Here is a 21,606-nt window from a genome sequence, read left to right as displayed (position 1 = left end):
GACGCGGCTCAGGCAGCGGATGAAGCCAAAACTTGGGTGTGGGAGGAGTTCGGAGATTTTGACTGAGTCATGCTGGGCTTACACTGTGCGATTTTTTCAGTCGTGCGATTCAGCTCCTGCTCAAACTGTACGATTGACTCGCAGGGGTTAGAAGTTCACAGGTCACGATGCAGGGTCTCACACTATACGACTGATGCGACCTGAGTGCTCACACTGTGCGTCCATAAAATGAAGGTTATAACAGAAATTCTGTCGCTCGCTCTCTCTGTCTTTCACTCACACAGACACGCACACCACCACCATCAACTTTGCTAAATTGCTAATGAAAAACATTGATCAGGCAGCTGTGATTGAGCAGCAGTGTAGATCCAACTATTTTCACGGTTGTTGTGTCGTGATAATTTTGTGAGGCCACATCGAAAAGGCTCGGATGAGCTTTCCAAAGTTCTACAAGTTGTACCTCCATCGCTTGTGTCCAGATCACACGCTGCACTGCCGTGCTGCGCCGTCTTTTTCGCTGACATTTGTGTTTGTGCGTGCGCAGTGTGACAAACTGCGGTGACACCCTCACGACGGTCGCGAGGATTTCAAACAGGTTTGAAATCCTCCCGACCAAGCGATTGATGATCGGGAGCTGGTCGTGAGGTGTTAATCGCGTCTCGTTACCCCACGTATACTACACGATGCACAACGCACGATGAAGGCCAAAATCGGGCCGATCGCCAAAACGGTCGCACGACTCAAAAATCGGCTCAAAATGGGCCAAAAATCGCACAGTGTAAGCCCAGCATCAGGTGGTGGAAGGAATATTTTGAGGACCTCCTTAAACCAACTCACATGTCTTCCATATAGGAAGCACAGTCTGGGGATGAGGGAATGACTCGTCCACCACTGGGGGTAAGGTTACTGAGGCATGGCCTCCTTGGTGTTCGACCTGAATTCCTGAAGGCTCTGGATGTTGTAGGGCTGTCTTGGTTGACATGCCTCTATAATGCTGCGTGGAGATCAGGGGTCATACCTCTGGATTGGCAGACTGGAATTTTGGTTCCCATCTTCAAGCATGGGGACTGGAGGGTGTGCTACAACTATAGAGGGATCACACTCCTCCGCCTTCCCAGGAAAGTCTTTGCCAGGGTCCCAAAAAGAAGAGTCTGTCTTACAGGAGGAACAATGTGTTTTTTCATCCCAGTCGTGGAACACTGGACCAGCTCTTTCTCAAATATACTTAAGGGTGTATGGGAGTTTGCCCAACATGTGTTTTGTGGATTTGGAGAAGGCATTCGACTGAAGTGCTTTTGGAAGTATAGGATGTTAAGGTTAAGTGAGGTTAAGTGCCCACTCCGGGTCAGGGACGAATTAGTGGAGGATTTTAAGTATCTCGGGGTCTTGTTAAGTGAGGGGGGTGGGAGATCGACAGACTTATTGGTGCTGCGACTGCAGTGATGTGGATGCTGTATCGGTCTGTTGTGGCGAAGAGAGACCTTAGCATAAAAGCGTAGCTCTCGAGTTAACGGTTGATCGACATCCCTATCTTCACCTATGGTCAGAAGCTTTAGATAGTGACCGAAAAAATTAGATTGGGGATACAAGTGCTGGAAATAAGCTTTCCCCAAAGGGTGGCTGGCCTCTCCCTTAGAGACAGGGTGAGAAGTTCGGCCAGCTGGAGAGATCATATCTCATGGCTTGCCTGGGAACGCCATAGTGTTCCCCCAGATAAGCTGGATGAGGTGGCCCGGGGAGAGGGAGGTCTGGGATTCTCTGCTTAGGCTGCTGCCCCCTGACCTGGTCCAAGATAAGCGGAAGATGATGGGTGTACGGATGGATGAAAAACAGGTTAAAGTAGCTCTTAGAATTAAAGCTTGGCCTTGCACCTCTTCTTCTCATTCACAGTAGGTTAGTTAACAGCTGTTTCTCTCCAGCAAATAAAAAAGAATGGGCATACTGTAGACCCACTATGGGCTTCTTTCTGCTTTGTGTGGGCAGTCCACAGCCTGCCCACATGTGCCCTACAGTTAATACCAGTACTGGGCCTAACAGTCGGTAGCCCACTGTGGACCTCTGGCGTTTGCCCAACCCCCAAGAGGACATATTTGCTGCTGATGACTTGAACAAGATGTGGAACCAAGAAAACAGGAACATTTCATGCCAATCAAACTTTACAGCAATGAAAGTTCACATAATTAAATATTAAAAAATAACATGGGGAAAGATGGTATACAACTACAATAAAAGCTGACCCTTCTCACCCTGGACACAGTCTGTTTGACCTGCTCCCCTCAGGCAGGAGGCTCCGGTCCATTCGCACCAGAGCCTCTCGCCATAAGAACAGTTTCTTCCCCTCTGCTGTTGGACACATGAACAATAACCATATGACTGTTCCCACCACTAACACATGACCCTACGCTGTGTCACTGCATCATTCCATGCTTGGCACTGATCACCACCTGCACTCATGTATATATCTTTCTACGTAGCACTTTTAATTCTTATCCCTACTTTTATTTTTTCATGTCTATTTAAGTGCTATTTATGACACTATGTTTGCACTGAAGCACCGCAGCAATTTCCTAATGTTGTAAACCTGCTCAACATTTGGCAATAAACCCCTTTCTGATTCTGATTCTGATTCTGATTCTAAAAAGGAGACGCAATACAAGACGAGAGAGCAAATGTATTCATGGATGCAAAAATTTTGGGCAGCAATTAAATTTTTTAATATTGAATTATTGTCAGCAGTTGTTGACTGAATAAAAATACTGAAATTAGGACTCTACAGAAGTCACTGTCAAACTGGGTGTATAATATGACTTACAACATATGCACCTCTATTTCTCTTGTAATTCTTTATCTGGAAGCTCACTAATCTCTCCAAACTCACTAGCTACATACTTTTGATTAAAGTTACAGAGCTATTACCTTATGGACTAGAAAAGTTGAAAAGCCTCTGAAGCCGCACTGAGACAAAGAAGAGGCATTAAAAACTAAATTTCAGGTTGCTAGTATTCCCAATACAGAGTAGTTTCATTGCCAGTTGTAGAACCTATTAACATACTCTTCAAATTAAAGGGCAAAATACAATCAAGTGTGACATTATGATCGCCTGCCTGATAATGTGTTGGTCCCCTGTTGCTGTGAAAACAGCCATGACCCGTCGAGGCATGGACTCCACTTGACCCCCGAAGATGCCCTGTGGTATCTGGTACCAAAATATTAGCAACACATCCTTTAAGTTCTGTAAGTTGCCAGGTTGGGTCTCCATGGATCTGACTTGTTTGTCCAGTAAACAAGATGGCGGCGCGCACGGGTGCAGCGGCTCTTAGCTCTCCAGTTTGGTGCTCGTTTTTACTTTTAATGTGGATATTTTTGAATGTTTGCAACGCCACCATCTCTTACAGTCGCCAGAACCTAATTGATCTAGGTTTTAAATATAGTTTGTCTGTTTCTGGCGACTATCAGCGAACACACAACATCCTGGTGGAGATAGCGAGACCGCCAGGGTCACCGTGGATGGTCTGCCCGCCCAGCAAGCGTAGAAGGCGACGGAGGGAAAGAAAGCAGAAGAGGGGATGCCGGTCGGACTCAGACGCTAGGCTACGCAAACATCCACACCGGCCAGCACTTCCGAGCCTTTTCCTATCGAACGCCAGATCCATCACCCACAAACTTGACGAATTGGAGCTACAGATAGCCAACACAAGCTTTGCACGTAACTGCAGCATTATTCTTATTACGGAGACGTGGCTTCACCCGCTGATTCCCGACGCTGCAGTCGAGTTAGCAGGCCGCACGCTACACCGGCATGACAGAAACAGCAACTCAGGTAAAAGCAGAGGAGGGGGGCTATGTGTTTACGTGCATAACGAGTGGTGTTGTAACAGCAGGATCATTCACACACACTGTTCTCCTGATTTGGAGGTTCTGGCAGTCTCGTGCAGACCTTTTTACATCCCGAGGGAGTTTACAGTAGTTATTGTGATAGCTGTTTATATACCGCCGGATGCTAACGTTAGCATGGCTCTCAGCCTCTTGCTCAACACCATAAACAAACAACAGCTTGCCCACCCCGATGGGGTTTTTATTGTCGCCGGCGACTTTAACAAAGCGTGCCTAAAGACTGTGCTTCCTAAATTTGTCCAGTTCGTGGACTTTGCTACGAGAGGAGAACACACTTTGGACCATGTCTATTCAAACATCAGGCATGCTTTCAGAGCGACACCCCTCCCCCACCTGGCTGGATCTGACCACCTCTGCATGTCCCTCACCCCCACCTACACCCCCCTGCTGAGAAAAACAAAGCCCCAGACAAAGACAATAAAAACCTGGCCTGAAGGAGCCCTTTCTCAACTGCAGGACTGCTTCTCAACAACTGTATGGGATTTATTCTCCAGCCACAACCTCCAGGAGTACACGGACACTGTACTCTCGTACATCAGGAACTGTGTTGACAATGTCACCGTCAACAAAAGGGTCAGGGTGTTTCCAAATCAAAAACCCTGGATGAATAGCGAAGTGCAATCCCTCCTAAAAAGCCGCAACACTGCCTTCAAGTCAGGGGACAGGGCTGCGTATAGGGCGGCCAGGGCAGACCTGAGTAGAGGCATCAGGAAAGCTAAGGCTGCCTATAGGAGGAGGATTGAAGATCACTTTGCTGACAACGACCCCAGAAAAATGTGGCAGGGGATCAATCACATTACCAACTACAGAAGCAATAACCAGGCAACATCTAGGACTGATGCCTCACTGGCTGAGGATCTAAACCGTTTCTTCGCCCGCTTTGAGACGACCAAGCCCTCAGCTGCCACACCACTTCCACCCGCCCCCAGCACTGGCACACTAACACTTAGGGAGCACCAAGTGAGGTGTGTTCTAAGGTCAGTGAATCCCAGGAAGGCGGCAGGTCCTGATGGAATACATGGAAAGGTTCTCAGAGCATGTGCTGACGAACTGACCGGAGTCTTCACTAAAATCTTCGACCTTTCCTTGTCATCAAACACCGTCCCGCCCTGCCTCAAAACCTCCACCATCATCCCCATCGCCAAGAAGACAGCTGTGGCCAGCCCAAATGACTACAGGCCTGTTGCACTTACGCCTGTAGTGATGAAGTGCTTTGAGAGACTGGTCTGTCAGCACATCAGGGCCGGTCTGCCTCCCACTCTGGACCCCCACCAATTTGCCTACAGGACAAATCGTTCCACCGAGGACGCTATCACCATAGCGCTCCACACTGCGCTGAGTCACCTGGAGCACCGAGGAAGCTATGTGAGAATGCTCTTTCTGGACTTCAGCTCAGCATTCAATCATATCATCCCGGAGATCCTGGTCCAGAAACTGTCTCACCTGGGACTCTCCACCCCCATCTGCCTCTGGATCAAGGACTTCCTGACAAATAGACCACAGTCTGTCAGACTCGGCCCCCACCGGTCCAGCACCATCACACTCAGCACCGGGTCTCCACAAGGATGTGTTTTGAGTCCCCTCCTGTTTACGCTCTACACATCCGACTGCTCCCCTACCCATCTCTCAAACACCATCATAAAGTTCGCGGATGACACCACAGTGATTGGACTCATCTCAAGGGGGGATGAGTCGGACTACAGAGATGAGGTCAACAGACTGACTGAGTGGTGTTCAGTTAACAACCTCCAACTGAACACCACGAAAACTAAAGAACTTATCTTGGACTTCAGGAAGGGCAGAGCAGACCCGGCCCCACTTTACATTCACGGGAGCTGTGTGGAGAGGGTACACTCCATGAGGTTTCTGGGCGTGCAGATATCTGATGACCTCTCCTGGACTGCAAATACTACAGCGGTGGTTAAAAAGGCCCAGCAGCGTCTCCACTTTCTGAGAGTGCTCAGGAGGAACAACCTGGAGGAGAGGCTGCTGGTGACATTTTACAGAGCCACCATAGAGAGCATCCTAACGTACGGCATAACAACATGGTATGCAGGGTGCTCAGCTGCAGACAGGAAAGTACTGCAGAGGGTCATCAACACAGCCCAGAAGATCACTGGCTGCTCTCTGCCCAGCCTGGAGGTCACTGCAAACTCTCGGTACCTCAGCAGAGCTGGCAATATCATCAAGGACCACTCTCACCCCAGCAACCAACTGTTTGAACTATTACCGTCAGGCCGACGGTACAGGTCACATAAAACCAGGACAAACAGATTCAGGGATAGCTTCTTTCCCAGAGCTATCACCGTAGTAAATAAGCACAAAAACAATTGAACCTATTCCATACCGTCACTGTCATTATATTATGCTGCTATTCATACTGTCATTATATTAATGCTGCTATCCTGTATATATTGTACATACTATTGTTTGAGTACTTACGATTGTTTTTTTTGTACTTTTTATATTTTACATTTATATTTATTATTGAAACTTGCACCAAGGGAGTGGCACTCCAATTTCGTTGTACTCTGTACAATGACAATAAAGGCTATTCTATTCTATTCTATTCTATTCTATTCTATTCAGCACATACCACAGATGCTTGACTAGACTGAAATTTGGGAAACGTGGAAGTCAAGTCAACACCTCAAATGCGTTGTTCTCCTCAAACCATTCCTAAACCATTTTTGCTTCGTGGTATCATGCTGAAAGAGGCCAGAGCCATCAGGGAGTGCCATTCCCATGAATGGGCGTACATGGTCTGTAACAATGCATAGGCTGGTAGTTTGTGCTAAAGTAACATCCACGTGGCAGGACCTATGACCTCTCAGCAGCACTTTCCCCAAAGCATCACACTACCTCCTCCTTCCTATTATATATCCTGATGCCATGTGTTCACAAGAAAAATTGATGCAAATACACCCAACCATCAACGTTAAACTGTTTGGTAACTGAAGCTACAGTAGCTCATCTAATGGGACCAACCTTTGTTCCCCAAATACAACAATGAGCCTTGATCACCCATTACACTGTCACAGTTACTTCACTGTTACTTTCTTGGACCAATTTTGAAGGATACTGACTACTGCAGACTGGGGGCACCACACAAGACCTCCAGCTTCCAAGATACTCTGACCCAGTTATCTAGTCTTCACTCCTGCTTCCAACACAAACTGTTTACTTGCTACCTAATATGTCCCACCCACTAACAGGTGCAATGATGGTCATATTTGAAAAAAAAAATAGTGGTACAAAAACATATATTTTTAGTTATAATCAGAATTATTCAGAAAAATGTAGTTCATCATTAGCAATCTAACTTACACACATTGCATAGCATTCCACAGCAGTATTAAAACATTTAAATACTACTTGCAAGTAGTGTTCATATATATTTTCTTTTATGAGCTTCTTAGCCTCTTTGACATTCGCTGATTGCTTTCTTCTGTTTCTGTTTCTTTTCTCTCAGCACCAGCCTAATTATCACATTTGGAAAAAAGTATTTTTGCTCAGATGTATTGCCTATATTGTTTGCATCTTTTAGCAGAAGGAGGTCTGTTGTAATGATGTCTTTCAAACTATTTATTCTATTATATTACAGTTAATCTGTATAGAAATACAATGCTGTAGTAACAGGTGATATAAAATATAGAGTATAATGGATCAGGTCCCCTGTTGCCCCTCAAATTTAACTTCTTTTATCAGTTTCTATAGCTGTCTTATTCTGAAAAACTGAATTTTTGCACAGCAGTGAAAAATGAATAAAAACGACCAGACATGGTGTTGTCAAATCAACCAGAGTGCCAGAAATAAAACCTAAAAAATGTCAGCACTCAATCTAGACACTCTTTGTCTGGAAACATTTTTCATAGTTCTGGCACATTCAAAATTAAGAGTCTCAAATAATACTATTAAAAATGGCTGCAGCATTGTTGCACTTTGTTTGGGTTCCATCAAATTTGAACAATTTTCAACTTTCAGTAACATAAATGTGCAACTTGTTATAATAAGGCTGCTATTTACGTTTTGATTTTCAGTTTAGATTAGATAGAAGCATTTCTTTTAAATGACGATGCACACAGGTAGACTATTTTCAAAACTCTCCCAGGTTTCTCTTATCCATGCAAGCCAAAATGAAAATGTAGGCCACACTTGTTCATTCTGGCCTAAAACTCCAAATCAGTAACTGTTTTGTGTCTTACTTTAGGATGGGAATAAGTGGATTCATATTTGTATGGTTCAATATTTTTTTCCGTCTATAGCAGATTTTACTTGTTTTTTGATACTGTACACAATACAACTCATTAACCGTTTTAAAACTGGTTCTGAGATTATGCTTTTGTTCATGGCTTCCAGAAGCCCTCAGTCACCAATTTAAATTCCAATTCTAAGTAAGTAAATTTACCGTAAAATCATTTTTAGACAGTTCAGTGATTGATTAAAAAAATTTTCACATGCTCTGAATGCATGTAAAATCTTTAGGTACCAAAACCCACTATGAATTATCCTTTAAACCAGATATGTTTGACTATGACCTCAATGCTGTTAATGTAGTGTACAAATTTTGTACTAATTGCAAATCTAGATTAGTAAATTCTATAAAATGATATGACGATGTATTCCATATGGAGAACATATAGAGAATAAAAAACAAAGGACTTAAGATTCGCTCAGGACATGCTGCTTTTTAAACCCTTCCACAAAACCTTAGAGTTGCAGTGGTGAGGAGGCATTTGGGTCACATCTGTGAGTTAACCAAGCAATGTTTGCTGGAAATTCCAGGTTATGAACTCCATGAGTCACCATAGAGTGTGACTGATATGCAAGCATGGGTAGGTGCTGGTGAAGGTTATCCATGTGAGTGCTGCAGAAACAGCATCTCACACACTTATTCTTGCATTTCAAATCTAGACTTTCTTTTAACACTTTATTTTATGTTTTATTGGTTATGTAACTTTATGCGCCTTTTGTGTGTTTGTTTTAAACGTCTCTGTTTAATGCTGTCTTGTGATTAAAAAATATCCCCACATCTATGATGAAATAAATTAATAAACATCCAGCAGTTAATAAATATTTTCCAAATTATTTCTAGTTCAGCACTGGACCTATTAATTTCATTTGAAAATGTTTTGGCTGGCAGTCAGTTTCATGTTGTTAAATAACTTCTTTCTTCTATTTAACAGGGGCTAATATCCAGTCAAGTGATGAAGAAAAGCCAGAGCTAAAGTAACTAACCCGAACTAAAGATGATTTGTGATTGAACATGTAAACATGTTTTAAATATGTATTGATTCAAATTTTAAGCTAAATATTTTTCTTTTGATTAGCTAATTTTTAAACCAAATAATTTTTTTTCAGCTCTAGTCTGAATCAAATCTAGGACAGATGTCTTTAGTGTAATTATAGACAGACTGTGACATGCCCTGATACTGGACTCAAAATGATTGAAAGGGATCCATGCAAAGCCTGTAATTGGATTGCAGCAGGACATCTGTAGGACAGTTGATAATATACTCTACACCAGCGGTCTCCAACCTTTTTTGCGCCACGGACCGGTTTATGCCCGACAATATTTTCACGGACCGGCCTTTAAGGTGTCACGGACAAATACAACAAAATAAAACTAGTACCGGTACCAAAAAAAGAAGATTTATTCATAACACACGTGAAAAGACCCAGGAAAACAGATTTAACGATCAAAACGATAACAAAATAACGCTGAAAACCGATAAAAACCCTGAAAACCATACATTTCACACCTGAGCCTCAACTCTCGCGGCCCGGTACCAAACAACTCACGGACCGGTACCGGTCCGAGGCCCGGGGGTTGGGGACTGCTGCTCTACACTGCTTGCCCATGCCTGACACTTGTTAAAGGAATGTTTTATTCTTTCAAAATAAAATTACCTGCTATTAGGGCTGCTCAATTAATCGAATTTTAATCACGATTACGATCTGGGCTTTCAACAATCATTAAAAATGACTGTGCCGATTATGAGCACCTCCCTCATGCTTTACTCTCGCGCTGCTCCGCTCTGCATTTCGAACATGCGTCACAACAATTAAGAGGACCCGAGGGAAGCTCGGAAAGCTAAGCAGAAGTTATTTGGAGAGGAGAGTGACTGCCGTTGGTTGAAAAGAGAGGTAAAAAAAACTTCAGTGGTGTGGAAACATTATGGGTTCGCGGAGTCAGACGTGGATCAAGTAGACACAGTGTGTAAACTTTGCTACATCACTAAACATAGATGTTTACATTTTTCATTTATTTTTTATATTGCAAACATTTGCACTGTTATCAGTATTTGCACACTATTTTATATTATTTTTTTTAAAGTCATTATTCAATACATTGTTATTGTTAACCCTTTAAAGCCGGTCAGAGCAGCACACTCTGTTTTGTGTAACTATTTTTGAGTCCCTGTAGAACATAGGTGTCAAACTCTGGCCCGCGGGCCAAATTTGGCCCGCAGCCTAATTACATTTGGCCCGCGAGGCCATACCAAATTACTATTAGAGCTGGCCCGCCGGTCTTAAGCAGCGCATGTACTGCTAATACTACAACTCCCAGGATGCTCTGTTGGCGTTTTGGCGCGTCAGTCAGGACAGGACCCATTAACGCCCTCTCCTCTGTTGACTGTAGTCATAGCAACCGCGCGAATACTGCCGCGCTACCTCTCCCAAAATGGCGAAAAGAAAGAACGAAAACAGGAGCTTCCTGGACAGGTGGGAGACAGAATATCTGTTTACCTATGTAAAAGACAGACCTGTTTGTCTTGTATGTGGAGCTCATGTGGCTTTAACCAAGGAGTACAACATTAGACGACACTATGAAACGAAACACCAAGAGAAGTACAAGGACCTGGACATGACTCAAAGGCGCCGGAAAGCAGAAGAGATGAAAAGAAGTTTTGTTTCACAACAGACTATGTTCAAAAAAGCCATATCACAAAGTGAGGCTGCTGTAAAGGCTAGTTTTGTTGTGGCAGCAGAGATCGCAAAATCAGCCCGGCCCTTCAGTGAGGGAGAGTTTGTGAAAAGTTGTATGATGAAAGTTTGCGACGTTGTGTGCCCAGAGAAAAAGCAAGCATTTTCAAATGTTAGCCTGAGCAGAAACACAGTAGCTGATCACACGTGAACTTGCCAACAATCTAAATAACCAGCTGATGGAGAAGGGAAACAGTTTCGTTGCATTCTCCCTCGCTGTGGATGAGAGCAGCGACGCCTCTGATACTGCCCAGCTTTCAGTCTTCATCCGTGGTGTGGACTCAACTCTCTGTGTTACGGAAGAACTTTTAGGATTAAAATCAATGCATGGAACAACCACAGGGAAGGAAATATTTGAAGAGGTTTCCAAATGTCTAACTGAAATGAAGTTGCCATGGGAAAAACTTGTGGGGTTAACGACAGATGGTGCACCAGCGATGTGTGGTCAAAGGAGCGGACTGGTGGGCAGGGTACGGGAGAAGATGCGAGCGGAGAACTGTGCGGGTGAGCTGACTGTTTATCACTGCATCATACATCAAGAATCACTTTGTGGTAAAGCCCTAAAGATGGAACATGTTATGACCGCAGTAACACGAGTAGTTAACTTTATAAGAGCCAAAGGTCTGAATCACCGCCAATTCAAATCTTTTCTTGAGGAGTGTGGTTCGGAATACGGAGACGTGCCGTATCACACGGAGGTGAGGTGGTTAAGCTGAGGGAAAGTACTGAACAGATGTTTCGAGCTACGCGAGGAAATATTTCAGTTTCTGGAAAGCAAAGGGCAAGACACAGCTGAGCTCAGGGAGCAAGAGTTTCTGTGTGAGCTGGCCTTTATGTGTGATATCACGAGCCATCTCGATGCGCTGAACCTGCAGCTTCAGGGACGGGGGCGTATCATCACAGATATGTACGCTGCAGTGAGGGCTTTTAAAACGAAATTGTGCCTGTGGCAGAATCAGATGCTACAAGGAAACCTGGGCCATTTTCCCTGCTGCCAAACGATGAACATGCAAATCTCTACTGCTGTGTTCCCATGCGTACAGTTTGCTGAAAAACTCTGTGTACTCAGTACTGAGTTTACCCGGCGGTTTGCCGACTTTGACGCCCAGAAATGTCGATTTGAACTGCTCAGTAATCCTTTTGCAGTTGACGTGGCAAAAGCACCAACAAACCTCCAAATGGAGCTGATTGAACTCCAGTGTAGTGACACGCTGAAATCAAAGTATGATGCTGTGGGCGCTTTACAATTTCCACATTTCATCCCTGACACAATGCCTGGGCTCCGCACCCACGCTGCTCAGATGCTCTCCATGTTCGGCAGCACTTACCTATGTGAGCAACTATTCTCCTCAATGAAGATGGCCAAAACATCTCACAGGAGACGTCTGACCGATGAACACCTTCACTCGATCCTGAGGATTTCCTCAGCTCAGAGCCTGAGCCCAGACATTGAGGAACTAGCATCCAAGAAGAGATGCCAGGTATCTGGCTTGGACGCATCAGAGTAGATCAGTGTGTAGCAAACTGAGCTATAATTACCATTTTCTTTGTGCAATTTGTCTTGCTACTCCCAGACATGGGCTTGAATGGTTTCACGTTTAATGATATTTTTATTAGTTAAGTGGTTTATTATTGTTATTTTATTTTTACATTTATTATTAGCCTGGGGAAAAAGTTTACTGCTAAAATTTAAATCAGAAGGCTGCAAATACAATTTTTATTTAAGAAATGCATTCCAGTGATATGTTATTTAATTGGAATTTCAATTTTGCATGTGTGCAATATTAAGTTATATATGTTTATATAAGTTCTATATCGTTCAGTATTAAGCGTTGCTTATTCCATATTCAGTTTTTCAGCAAAACTTATTTGAGTCTGTAAGAAAAGGTTCCTTGTTATATCTGGAGGAAGATTTTTTTCAATAAATATTAACGTTGGCCCGCGACTTTGTTCCAGTTTTGAATTTTGGCCCACTGTGTATTTGAGTTTGACACCCCTGCTGTAGAACCTGAACCATGTAAGCTAGCGCAATAGTGTTTTTTGCATATGAAACTTACATCTAATGCCATCAGCTTGTCCTCAGTCATGGTTTCCTTCCACATAAAGCTTTGCAAAAATTGCATAAAAAGCGCTTGCAGGAACAAAAACATAATATTCCAGAAACAGGCTTTGCCGATCCGATCAGCTTTTCGTAACACTTCCCACATTGAAACAGCCGTCAGCGAGAACTATCGCATGTCGCCATTTCCTGCCCGAAACAGGAAGTGACGTCATTTTCGCTAAAAATGTAGTTTTTTACTTGTAGGCCTTGTTTGACTTTTCTGAATAGTTTCTGGGATGCTTAGAACTCCTATTGCACTGCTGGAAATAGTTTATTTTGATGCACATGCTGTTTTCTTTGCAAATTTGCATCATAGGATTGTTTTTTTGTTTTTCCTGCAGTATATAAAAATTGCTGTATCTCCAAAATAAAACTATGAAGACACTCAAAATTAATTTCCTGTTGTTGTAAACTATTTTTTGCAACTTTTTTGTATTTAAAGTTTTGAGGGATAAACCTCTTAAATTTCTCCAAGTAGAAATATATGTAAAAAAAACAAAAACGATTTTCAGTTTTTTTTGTAATTTATTGCACTTTTTTGCAATTAATGTAGTTACTATGGACTTAATGCATACATATTATTAAAATATGGGCTATAACAGTTGTATTGATGTATAGCAACTTGAAATGCTCCCACAAATGGCACTACAACATGTAAAAAAAAAAATATAAGCTCTGGCGGACTTGGTTCTATGGTAGGTCTTAAAGGGTTAAATAAATATCGTCAAATAATCGAGATCTCAATTTTAGTGAAAATAATCGTGATTATCATTTTTGCCATAATCAAGCAGCCCTACCTGCTATAGTAAATAGAATCACTGGTTGATATTTGACATATTTTTTTATTGCTTCTAAGTGCTCAGCTTTCCTCTGTCTCTGCTCTTCCCTAACTTCAATCAGTTGAGGCAGATGGCCATTAAACGTGAATCCAGTTCAGCCCAGGATGATTTTATATTAAAAGAGGGTTTTTTCCCTTTTTATTGCAGCCGCTCCACAAAGGAAATTATTGACTTTCTCTATGTATTTGCCTACTGACAGGTCAACACTAGGGGTGTCATTCTGACCTTTATCTCTTTTGTCTCTTCTTTAATGTGATGGATTCTCAGTTAACGTTTTACACATCTTTTGCCATTACTTTTACAAAACTAGCTTTTATGTTGCTCTCAGACATTTACACTGCAAAGTGCTTACTCATAGGGGGTCATATCATTGTTGGATTTGCATGTATTATTGTAGGGTCTACCTTATAATATATAGCGCCTTAAGGCAACTGTTGTTGTGATTTGGCGCTGTATAATTAAAATTGAATTGAATTGAACTAGCAAATACAACATTTTGTTACTGCTAATTAGCATAAATAGCTCATCATAGTTTTTCTCAACCTATGTTTAAGCATCAGCACAAAACATGCTCCTATAATGATTAAACTAAAACTGTATGTCACCATAAACTTTGGGTAATATACTAGTAGCTAAAAAGAACCAGTAACAATAAGCTATAGTAATGAATCAGTCCCTTCTTTAATCTCCACCATGACTGTCACATAATCCTCCTTATATGTCTCTTACCTCTTATACTCCTTTCTGCCTTTTTACATTCATGCATCAAGCTGCTCTACCTTAAATAACATTTATAATGTTTTCTATTTAAAATCTATAAGTAATGTAATGAGAGCTCAACAGCAGTAGGGTTGGAAGCTTCCACAGGATCACAGAGGTCCAATTTAGAAAAGTTATATGTGTAACTTTTTCACTCAGTGAGTCTAACTAGACTATTTTCAACTATGAGTGCTATATATACATATGCAGTGGTTAAGAAAGTTGTCCTAACAGAGTGGTTTTGGATGGAAGACAGACAGATCCAGTACAAAAATGCAAGCTCTAGACACAGACCCTAAACTCACAATGGTAAATGAAATGGTAAATGGCCTGTATTTATATAGCGCTTCACTAGTCCCTAAGGACCCCAAAGCGCTTTACATATCCAGTCATCCACCCATTCACACACACATTCACACACTGGTGATGGTAAGCTACATTGTAGCCACAGCCACCCTGGGGCGCACTGACAGAGGCGAGGCTGCCGGACACTGGCGCCACCGGGCCCTCTGCCCACCACCAGTAGGCAACGGGTGAAGTGTCTTGCCCAAGGACACAACGACCGAGACTGTTCAAGCCGGGGCTCGAACCGGCAACCTTCCGATTACAAGGCGAGCCACAATAGGCACCCTAAGGATAAGGGAGACTAATAGAACCTAGATGAACTGATAAATCTATATCCTATGCTTTTAAGCACAATGCTTCATTGATCATAATGCCTGGTTTAATCCAAACATGTCCTAAAGCTGTGTCACTCATGTGCTCCATACACTGCCCCATTCATGCATGCTGTAACTTTTCGCTTGTGATTGAAGCTGGTTTGTTTTTATCAATTAAAAAAAAAAACCCTCATACTTTTGAAAACACTTTCTGTTGAATGAGACATTATTAGCAACTCTGGTTTCCTGTAGTCTGTGTGCTTACCTGTATTGGGAGGCATTGCTAGAGGAATACAAGAGCCTTCCTGGCCCGTGGATGGCGATGACAGCAATGTCTTGGCGAGGAGGGCAGAGATGGGCTGAACCAACAAAGATGTCAGACTTCCTCGTGCTTCCTTTGACAACCCAACTAGAGAGATAAAAAAAAGAAAAAGAAAACATAGTCAGAAACTTGAGAGGCTACAACAAAAACAGACAAAACTTGTTACTTGTGTAATTCAAAGTAACTCTATCATTACAGAGACTTTATAAAAAACAAAACAAAACATGGAAATACTCAAAGTTCTCATTTGGAGTTTGTCCTATTTACTATGCTAACCCTGGAAAACATTCAGGATTTATAAAGGTCAGTACAGAACTTGTATAACAAATGGACAGTAAACTGACAGATGAAAAAGAACACAGAAATTAATAGAGAGAGAATTAACTGCACATTAAATGAACTGAAATGAGATGAACTAATGAGAATGAGGAAGGCAATCACAAAGTAGCAAAACACAGTATGCAATCAACGACAAAGGAAAAATAAATATTTTTTAAGAATACAGTGCTAATCAAAAGTTTAAGACAACTTGAAAAATGGCAAAAAAAACAAACAACCCAAAAAACCAAAATCAGGTAAAAAAAAAAAAAAAATCAGAGCTTCAACATGCAACAACAAGAAATGGGACTGAGACAAAACATTTTTTTGAGGATGCAATTTATTGAAAAACAACACTTAAACTAAAACAGGCTGTTTTACAGCTGATTAAAAGTTTAAGACCACACCTCCAAAAAAAACCTGTAACCCCCCGCCAAAAAAAAAGAAATCAAAGTTCCAAACATGAACTCAGTAATGAGTAGCTCCAGCGTTATTGTTGATCACTGTTGATCAAATTCGTTGGGCATATTTGATGCAAGCGTTTCCACGAGGTGAGTGGGAACATTTCTCCAAGTGGTGAAGACGGCCACACAAAGGGCATCTATTGTCTGGAACTGTTGTCCATTTTTGTAAACTTCCCTTGCCATCCATCCCCGAAGGTTATCAATTGGTTTTAGATCAGGGGAACAGAACATGCAGGATGTTCCATAAGAGTGATGTTATTCTCCTGGAAGAGGTCCCCTCCACTGTGCCACGTAGAAAACATCTCAGGTGGGATCTGTGGGATTGTCATGCCAGTAACGTTGGAAACCATCAGAACCATTAAGGTTAATTTTTTTTTCTCATCAGAGAAAAAAATGTCCCATGTTGGTGAAATCTTTTGGGGTCTTCCACTTGACTTTTTTGTTCCATAACCCTCAGGATCATTGAAGAAATTCCAAATGACTGTCTTACTCCATCCGACCTCAGCAGCGATTGTGCGCTGTGAGAGACCCAACCCGACCACGTTCAAAAAGGGGACGTTTTTTTGCCTTTACCATCAGAAAATTATGACATTGTAACTACCTGACGGAAAATAATAATGAATCCACATGTTTGCAAAGATTTGGCCTTTTAAAGGACTGTGGTCCGAAACTGTTGATCAGCTGTAAAACAGCCAGTTTCAGTTGTTTTCAACAAATTGAATGCTCAAAGAAATGTTTTGTCTCCTTGGAACCTTGTTCCAAAGGATTCGTGATCTGTAATAAAAAAACAAAAACAAATGAAAACTAAACATTGGTTTCAAGTTTTCTTTCCATTTCCTGACTTCAATGTAATAGACAAAAAAAATAATAAAAGATGGATTATTGGTATAACATCGACTGTACAGTCAGTACAGTTAATGAGGTTTAATGAGGCAGTTTGTTGTTAACATATGTAGAAATTATTTGGTTGATTACACACTTGAAACAAAATGATTACCATCAGTTGGTCACAGTTTAAATTTCCGTGTTTTTGTTTACTGATAAGAACACACGTCACTATTATGGAAATACAGAAATATAATTGATTTATCTTACTTCACAGGATACTATTCATCAAAAAAGTGACACAAATTCAAAAAAATCAACAAAAAACAACACACTGAAGTCTGCCACATGATGAAGAACACATTATTTGTCTGTGCCATATCCTGCTTAATTCATCATTCAGTTATCATTATGGGCAGGCTTGTCTGATTATCCTGACTGCTCTCCTGTCACTACCAGAAACACTGTTTGTCCTTCACAGGTTTCATCTATCCAGGGAAGAGTTGTGTCCATGTTACTGGGCACCTTTTATCTTCATTCCAATGTTATCTTCACTGTTATTGTGCTCTTCTTTTGTCCTTTTCTCCTTCAGCCCTTTAAGTTACTTCGAACAGAAATGATTTTTAAATATTCAGCCAATATGAACAATTGTCATCACTTTTTTTTGCCATCATTAAGAAAATAAAATAAAATTCACTTACTTAAGGTCCATGCAGTTTGAATAAATAGCCAAGCAACATCATTCCCCCGAGCCTTAAATATATATACTTGGGGTAGACAACATGTACTAGGTGTAGACGAATATTATGACTGATTGCAACAGTAACAAAGGCTTAAAAAACAATAGCAGAAGTGCTACCATCCACCTCGAGTAACCGCTATTGTAAAAATCCAGTCATCACTTTCCCTTAAGAGAAGTTAAAAATTCCAAAAACTCACTCATTTATGGCCATGAGCTCTGAGAAATGAGTAAAAGAATTAGACTGTGGATACATGCAACTGAAATGGAATTCCTCTACATGGTTTCTAACCTCAGCCTAAGTTGTCTGGTAATAATAATAATAATAATAATAATAATGGATTGGATTTATATAGCGCTTTTCAAGGCACCCAAAGTGCTTTACAATACCACTATTCATTCACTCTCACATTCACACACTGGTAATGAGCTTAGATTAGAGCCTCTGCTCATTTGCATGAGAGAGTCAGCGGAGATGTTTCAGGCATCTCGAGATGCCTCCTATATATCTTCTGTTGGAGGTCTTACTGGCATGCTCAGTCAAAAAGAAGCCCAGGGTAGTCCATGAGCACACAGGAGAGATTATATCTTATCCGGCCTGGGAAAATCTCAAGATCCCCCAAGAAGAACTGGAAAATGTTGCTGGGGAAAACAACATCTGGAATATCCTGCTGCTGCCAAAGCAACTCAGATAAGAAGAAAATGATTGGATGGATGTTCACTTTATTTGTAGGTGTTTTATATACATACTTAGTGTCATTTAAAAATTGCTTGTAACATATCTCTAAGTTAATGTGTTCAAATGAGAAGCAAAGCATATATTCAATGCCTCCTTATTACTACTGTAACTAAAACAAAAACAATATAATCAATTCAGCAAACAACAGTTTAAACACTTTTGTGGCTTCCTTACTGTCATAAATTCAGTTTTAATTTTAATGTATCTGTTGTATATCTTCTGTATATCATATCATAAAATGGCAGGACTTTTTGCAATGCAGTACATACAGTGGGGCAAAAAAGTATTTAGTCAGCCACCGATTGTGCAAGTTCCCCCACTTAAAATGATGACAGAGGTCAGTAATTTGCACCAGAGGTACACTTCAACTGTGAGAGACAGAATGTCAAAAAAAAAAAAAATCCATGAATCCACATGGTAGAACTTGTAAAGAATTTATTCGTAAATTAGGGTGGAAAATAAGTATTTGGTCAATAACAAAAATACAACTCAATACTTTGTAACATAACCTTTGTTGGCAATAACAGAGGTCAAACGTTTACTATAGGTCTTTACCAGGTTTGCACACATAGTAGCTGGTATTTTGGCCCATTCCTCCATGCAGATCTTCTCGAGAGCAGTGATGTTTTGGGCTGTCGCCGAGCAACACGGACTTTCAACTCCCGCCACAGATTTTCTATGGGGTTAAGGTCTGGAGACTGGCTAGGCCACTCCAGGACTTTCAAATGCTTCTTACGGAGCCACTCCTTTGTTGCCCGGGCGGTGTGTTTTGGATCATTGTCATGTTGGAAGACCCAGCCTCGTTTCATCTTCAAAGTTCTCACTGATGGAAGGAGGTTTTGGCTCAAAATCTCACGATACATGGCCCCATTCATTCTGTCCTTAACACGGATCAGTCGTCCTGTCCCCTTGGCAGAAAAACAGCCCCATAGCATGATGTTTCCACCCCCATGCTTCACAGTAGGTATGGTGTTCTTGGGATGCAACTCAGTATTCTTCTTCCTCCAAACACGACGAGTTGAGTTTATACCAAAAAGTTCTACTTTGGTTTCATCTGACCACATGACATTCTCCCAATCCTCTGCTGTATCATCCATGTGCTCTCTGGCAAACTTCAGACGGGCCTGGACATGCACTGGCTTCAGCAGCGGAACACGTCTGGCACTGCGGGATTTCAAATTCAAATTCAAAATTCAAATTCAAATTTTATTTGTCACGTACACAGTCATACACAGTACGATATGCAGTGAAATGCTTGGACAACTGCTCGTGACCTAAAGAAAACAAAAAAGGAAAAGGCTATGAATAAGATAGGAAATAAATATGAAAAATTAAAAAGGGTAAATTTAACTAGGAAGGAATAAAATATAAATTAAGGTTAAAAATGAAATAACTGTACAACACAAATTAGAATGAAGGGTAAATTTAACTGGGAAGAATAAGATAAAATATATAAATTAAAGTTGAAAATAAAATAACTGTACAACAAAATACACAATACACAATATAGAACTATATAAGAATGTATGAAGAAATCTAAATATAAATAAATATATACACAATAACAGCAGCTGTACAAGTATTAACCGGAAATGAAGAATATAGTGACCAGTGTTGTGCAAAAACAATGTCCAGAAAGTCCAGTGTGTGTGTAAGAACTGTATGTGTGGGTCAGTACTGTGTGGTGGTGTGATTGAGAGACCGTATCGCCTGCGGGAAGAAGCTCCTCCTCAGTCTCTCTGTGTTGGTCTTCAGGGAGCGGAATCGCTTTCCTGACCTCAACAGAGAGAACAGTCTGTTGTTGGGATGGCTGAGGTCCTTCACGATCTTCCTGGCCTTGGTCCAGCACCGCCTGCTGTAGATTGAGTGCAGGTCAGGGAGCTCGGAGCGGATGGTGCGCTCAGCTGACCGCACAACCCTCTGTAGAGCTCGTCTGTCCTGCATGGTGCTGTTCCCGAACCAGGTTAAGATGTTTCCCGCCAGGATGCTCTCTATGGTGCAAGAGTAAAAGTTCCTGAGCACCTTGGAGGGCAGTTGGAAGTCTCTCAAGCATCTGAGGTGGTAGAGACGCTGTCGGGCCTTTTTCACCACGGTGTTGATGTGACAGGACCATGACAGGTCCTGCGTGATGTGAACTCCGAGGTATTTGAAGCTGTCCACTCTCTCCACTGGGCACTCGTTGATGACGGGGGTCTGGTAGTTCCTCTCCTGCTTAGTGCTGAAGTCCACTATCAGCTCCTTTGTCTTACTGACGTTTAGAAGGAGGTTGTTCCTCTGGCACCAGTTCTCCAGATTCCTAATCTCCTTCAGGTAGGCCGTCTCGTTGTTATCAGAGATCAGGCCCACCACGACGGTGTCGTCAGCAAACTTGATGATGGTGGTGGAGCTGGTAGTGGCCACACAGTCATATGTGTACAAAGAGTACAGCAGGGGGCTCAGAACACACCCCTGGGGGGCTCCAGTGCTGAGAGTGGTGGAGGCTGAGACATGTCCGCCCATCCTTACTGCCTGTGGTCTGCCAGTTAGGAAGTTGGAGATCCACTGACACATAGATGAGCTGAGTCCCAGATGCTCCAGCTTGGTGGTGAGTGTGGAGGGAATTATGGTGTTAAATGCAGAGCTGTAGTCTATGAAGAGCATTTTAACATAATTCCCCCTTCTAGTGTCCAAGTGAGTGAGTGATGTGTGGAGGAGATGAGAGATGGCATCGTCTGTGGAACGATTTGGACGGTAAGCGAACTGTAGTGGGTCCAGTGTGTCTGGTAGTGAAGAAATGATGAAGTCTCTGACCAGGCGTTCAAAGCACTTCATCACTACTGAGGTGAGGGCTACAGGGCGATAGTCATTGAGAGAAGCAGGGTGGGGTTTCTTCGGGACAGGAACAATGATGGACTCTTTGAAGCATGTGGGGATCACCGACTGAGATAAAGAGATGTTGAATATCTCAGTGAACACAGGAG

General features: G+C 42.0%; 1 protein-coding gene across 1 annotated transcript in view; it reads right to left on the bottom strand.

The window, feature by feature from the left end:
* Nucleotides 1–21,606, bottom strand: part of naaladl2 (N-acetylated alpha-linked acidic dipeptidase like 2) — a gene marked incomplete at its 3' end in the record, with an annotated part of 348,164 nt that overhangs the window by 207,488 nt on the left and 119,070 nt on the right. Inside the window, exon 7 of the mRNA XM_080877950.1 lies at nucleotides 15,505–15,648. Coding sequence (XP_080734076.1) covers nucleotides 15,505–15,648 — 144 coding nt within the window. The remainder of the gene's footprint in view (nucleotides 1–15,504; nucleotides 15,649–21,606) is intronic.

Source organism: Rhamphochromis sp. 'chilingali' (genome assembly GCF_963969265.1).
Source record: "Rhamphochromis sp. 'chilingali' genome assembly, chromosome: 3".
In the NCBI taxonomy this organism is placed as follows: domain Eukaryota; kingdom Metazoa; phylum Chordata; class Actinopteri; order Cichliformes; family Cichlidae; genus Rhamphochromis; species Rhamphochromis sp. 'chilingali'.
This window is presented reverse-complemented; position numbering and strand designations above follow the sequence as displayed.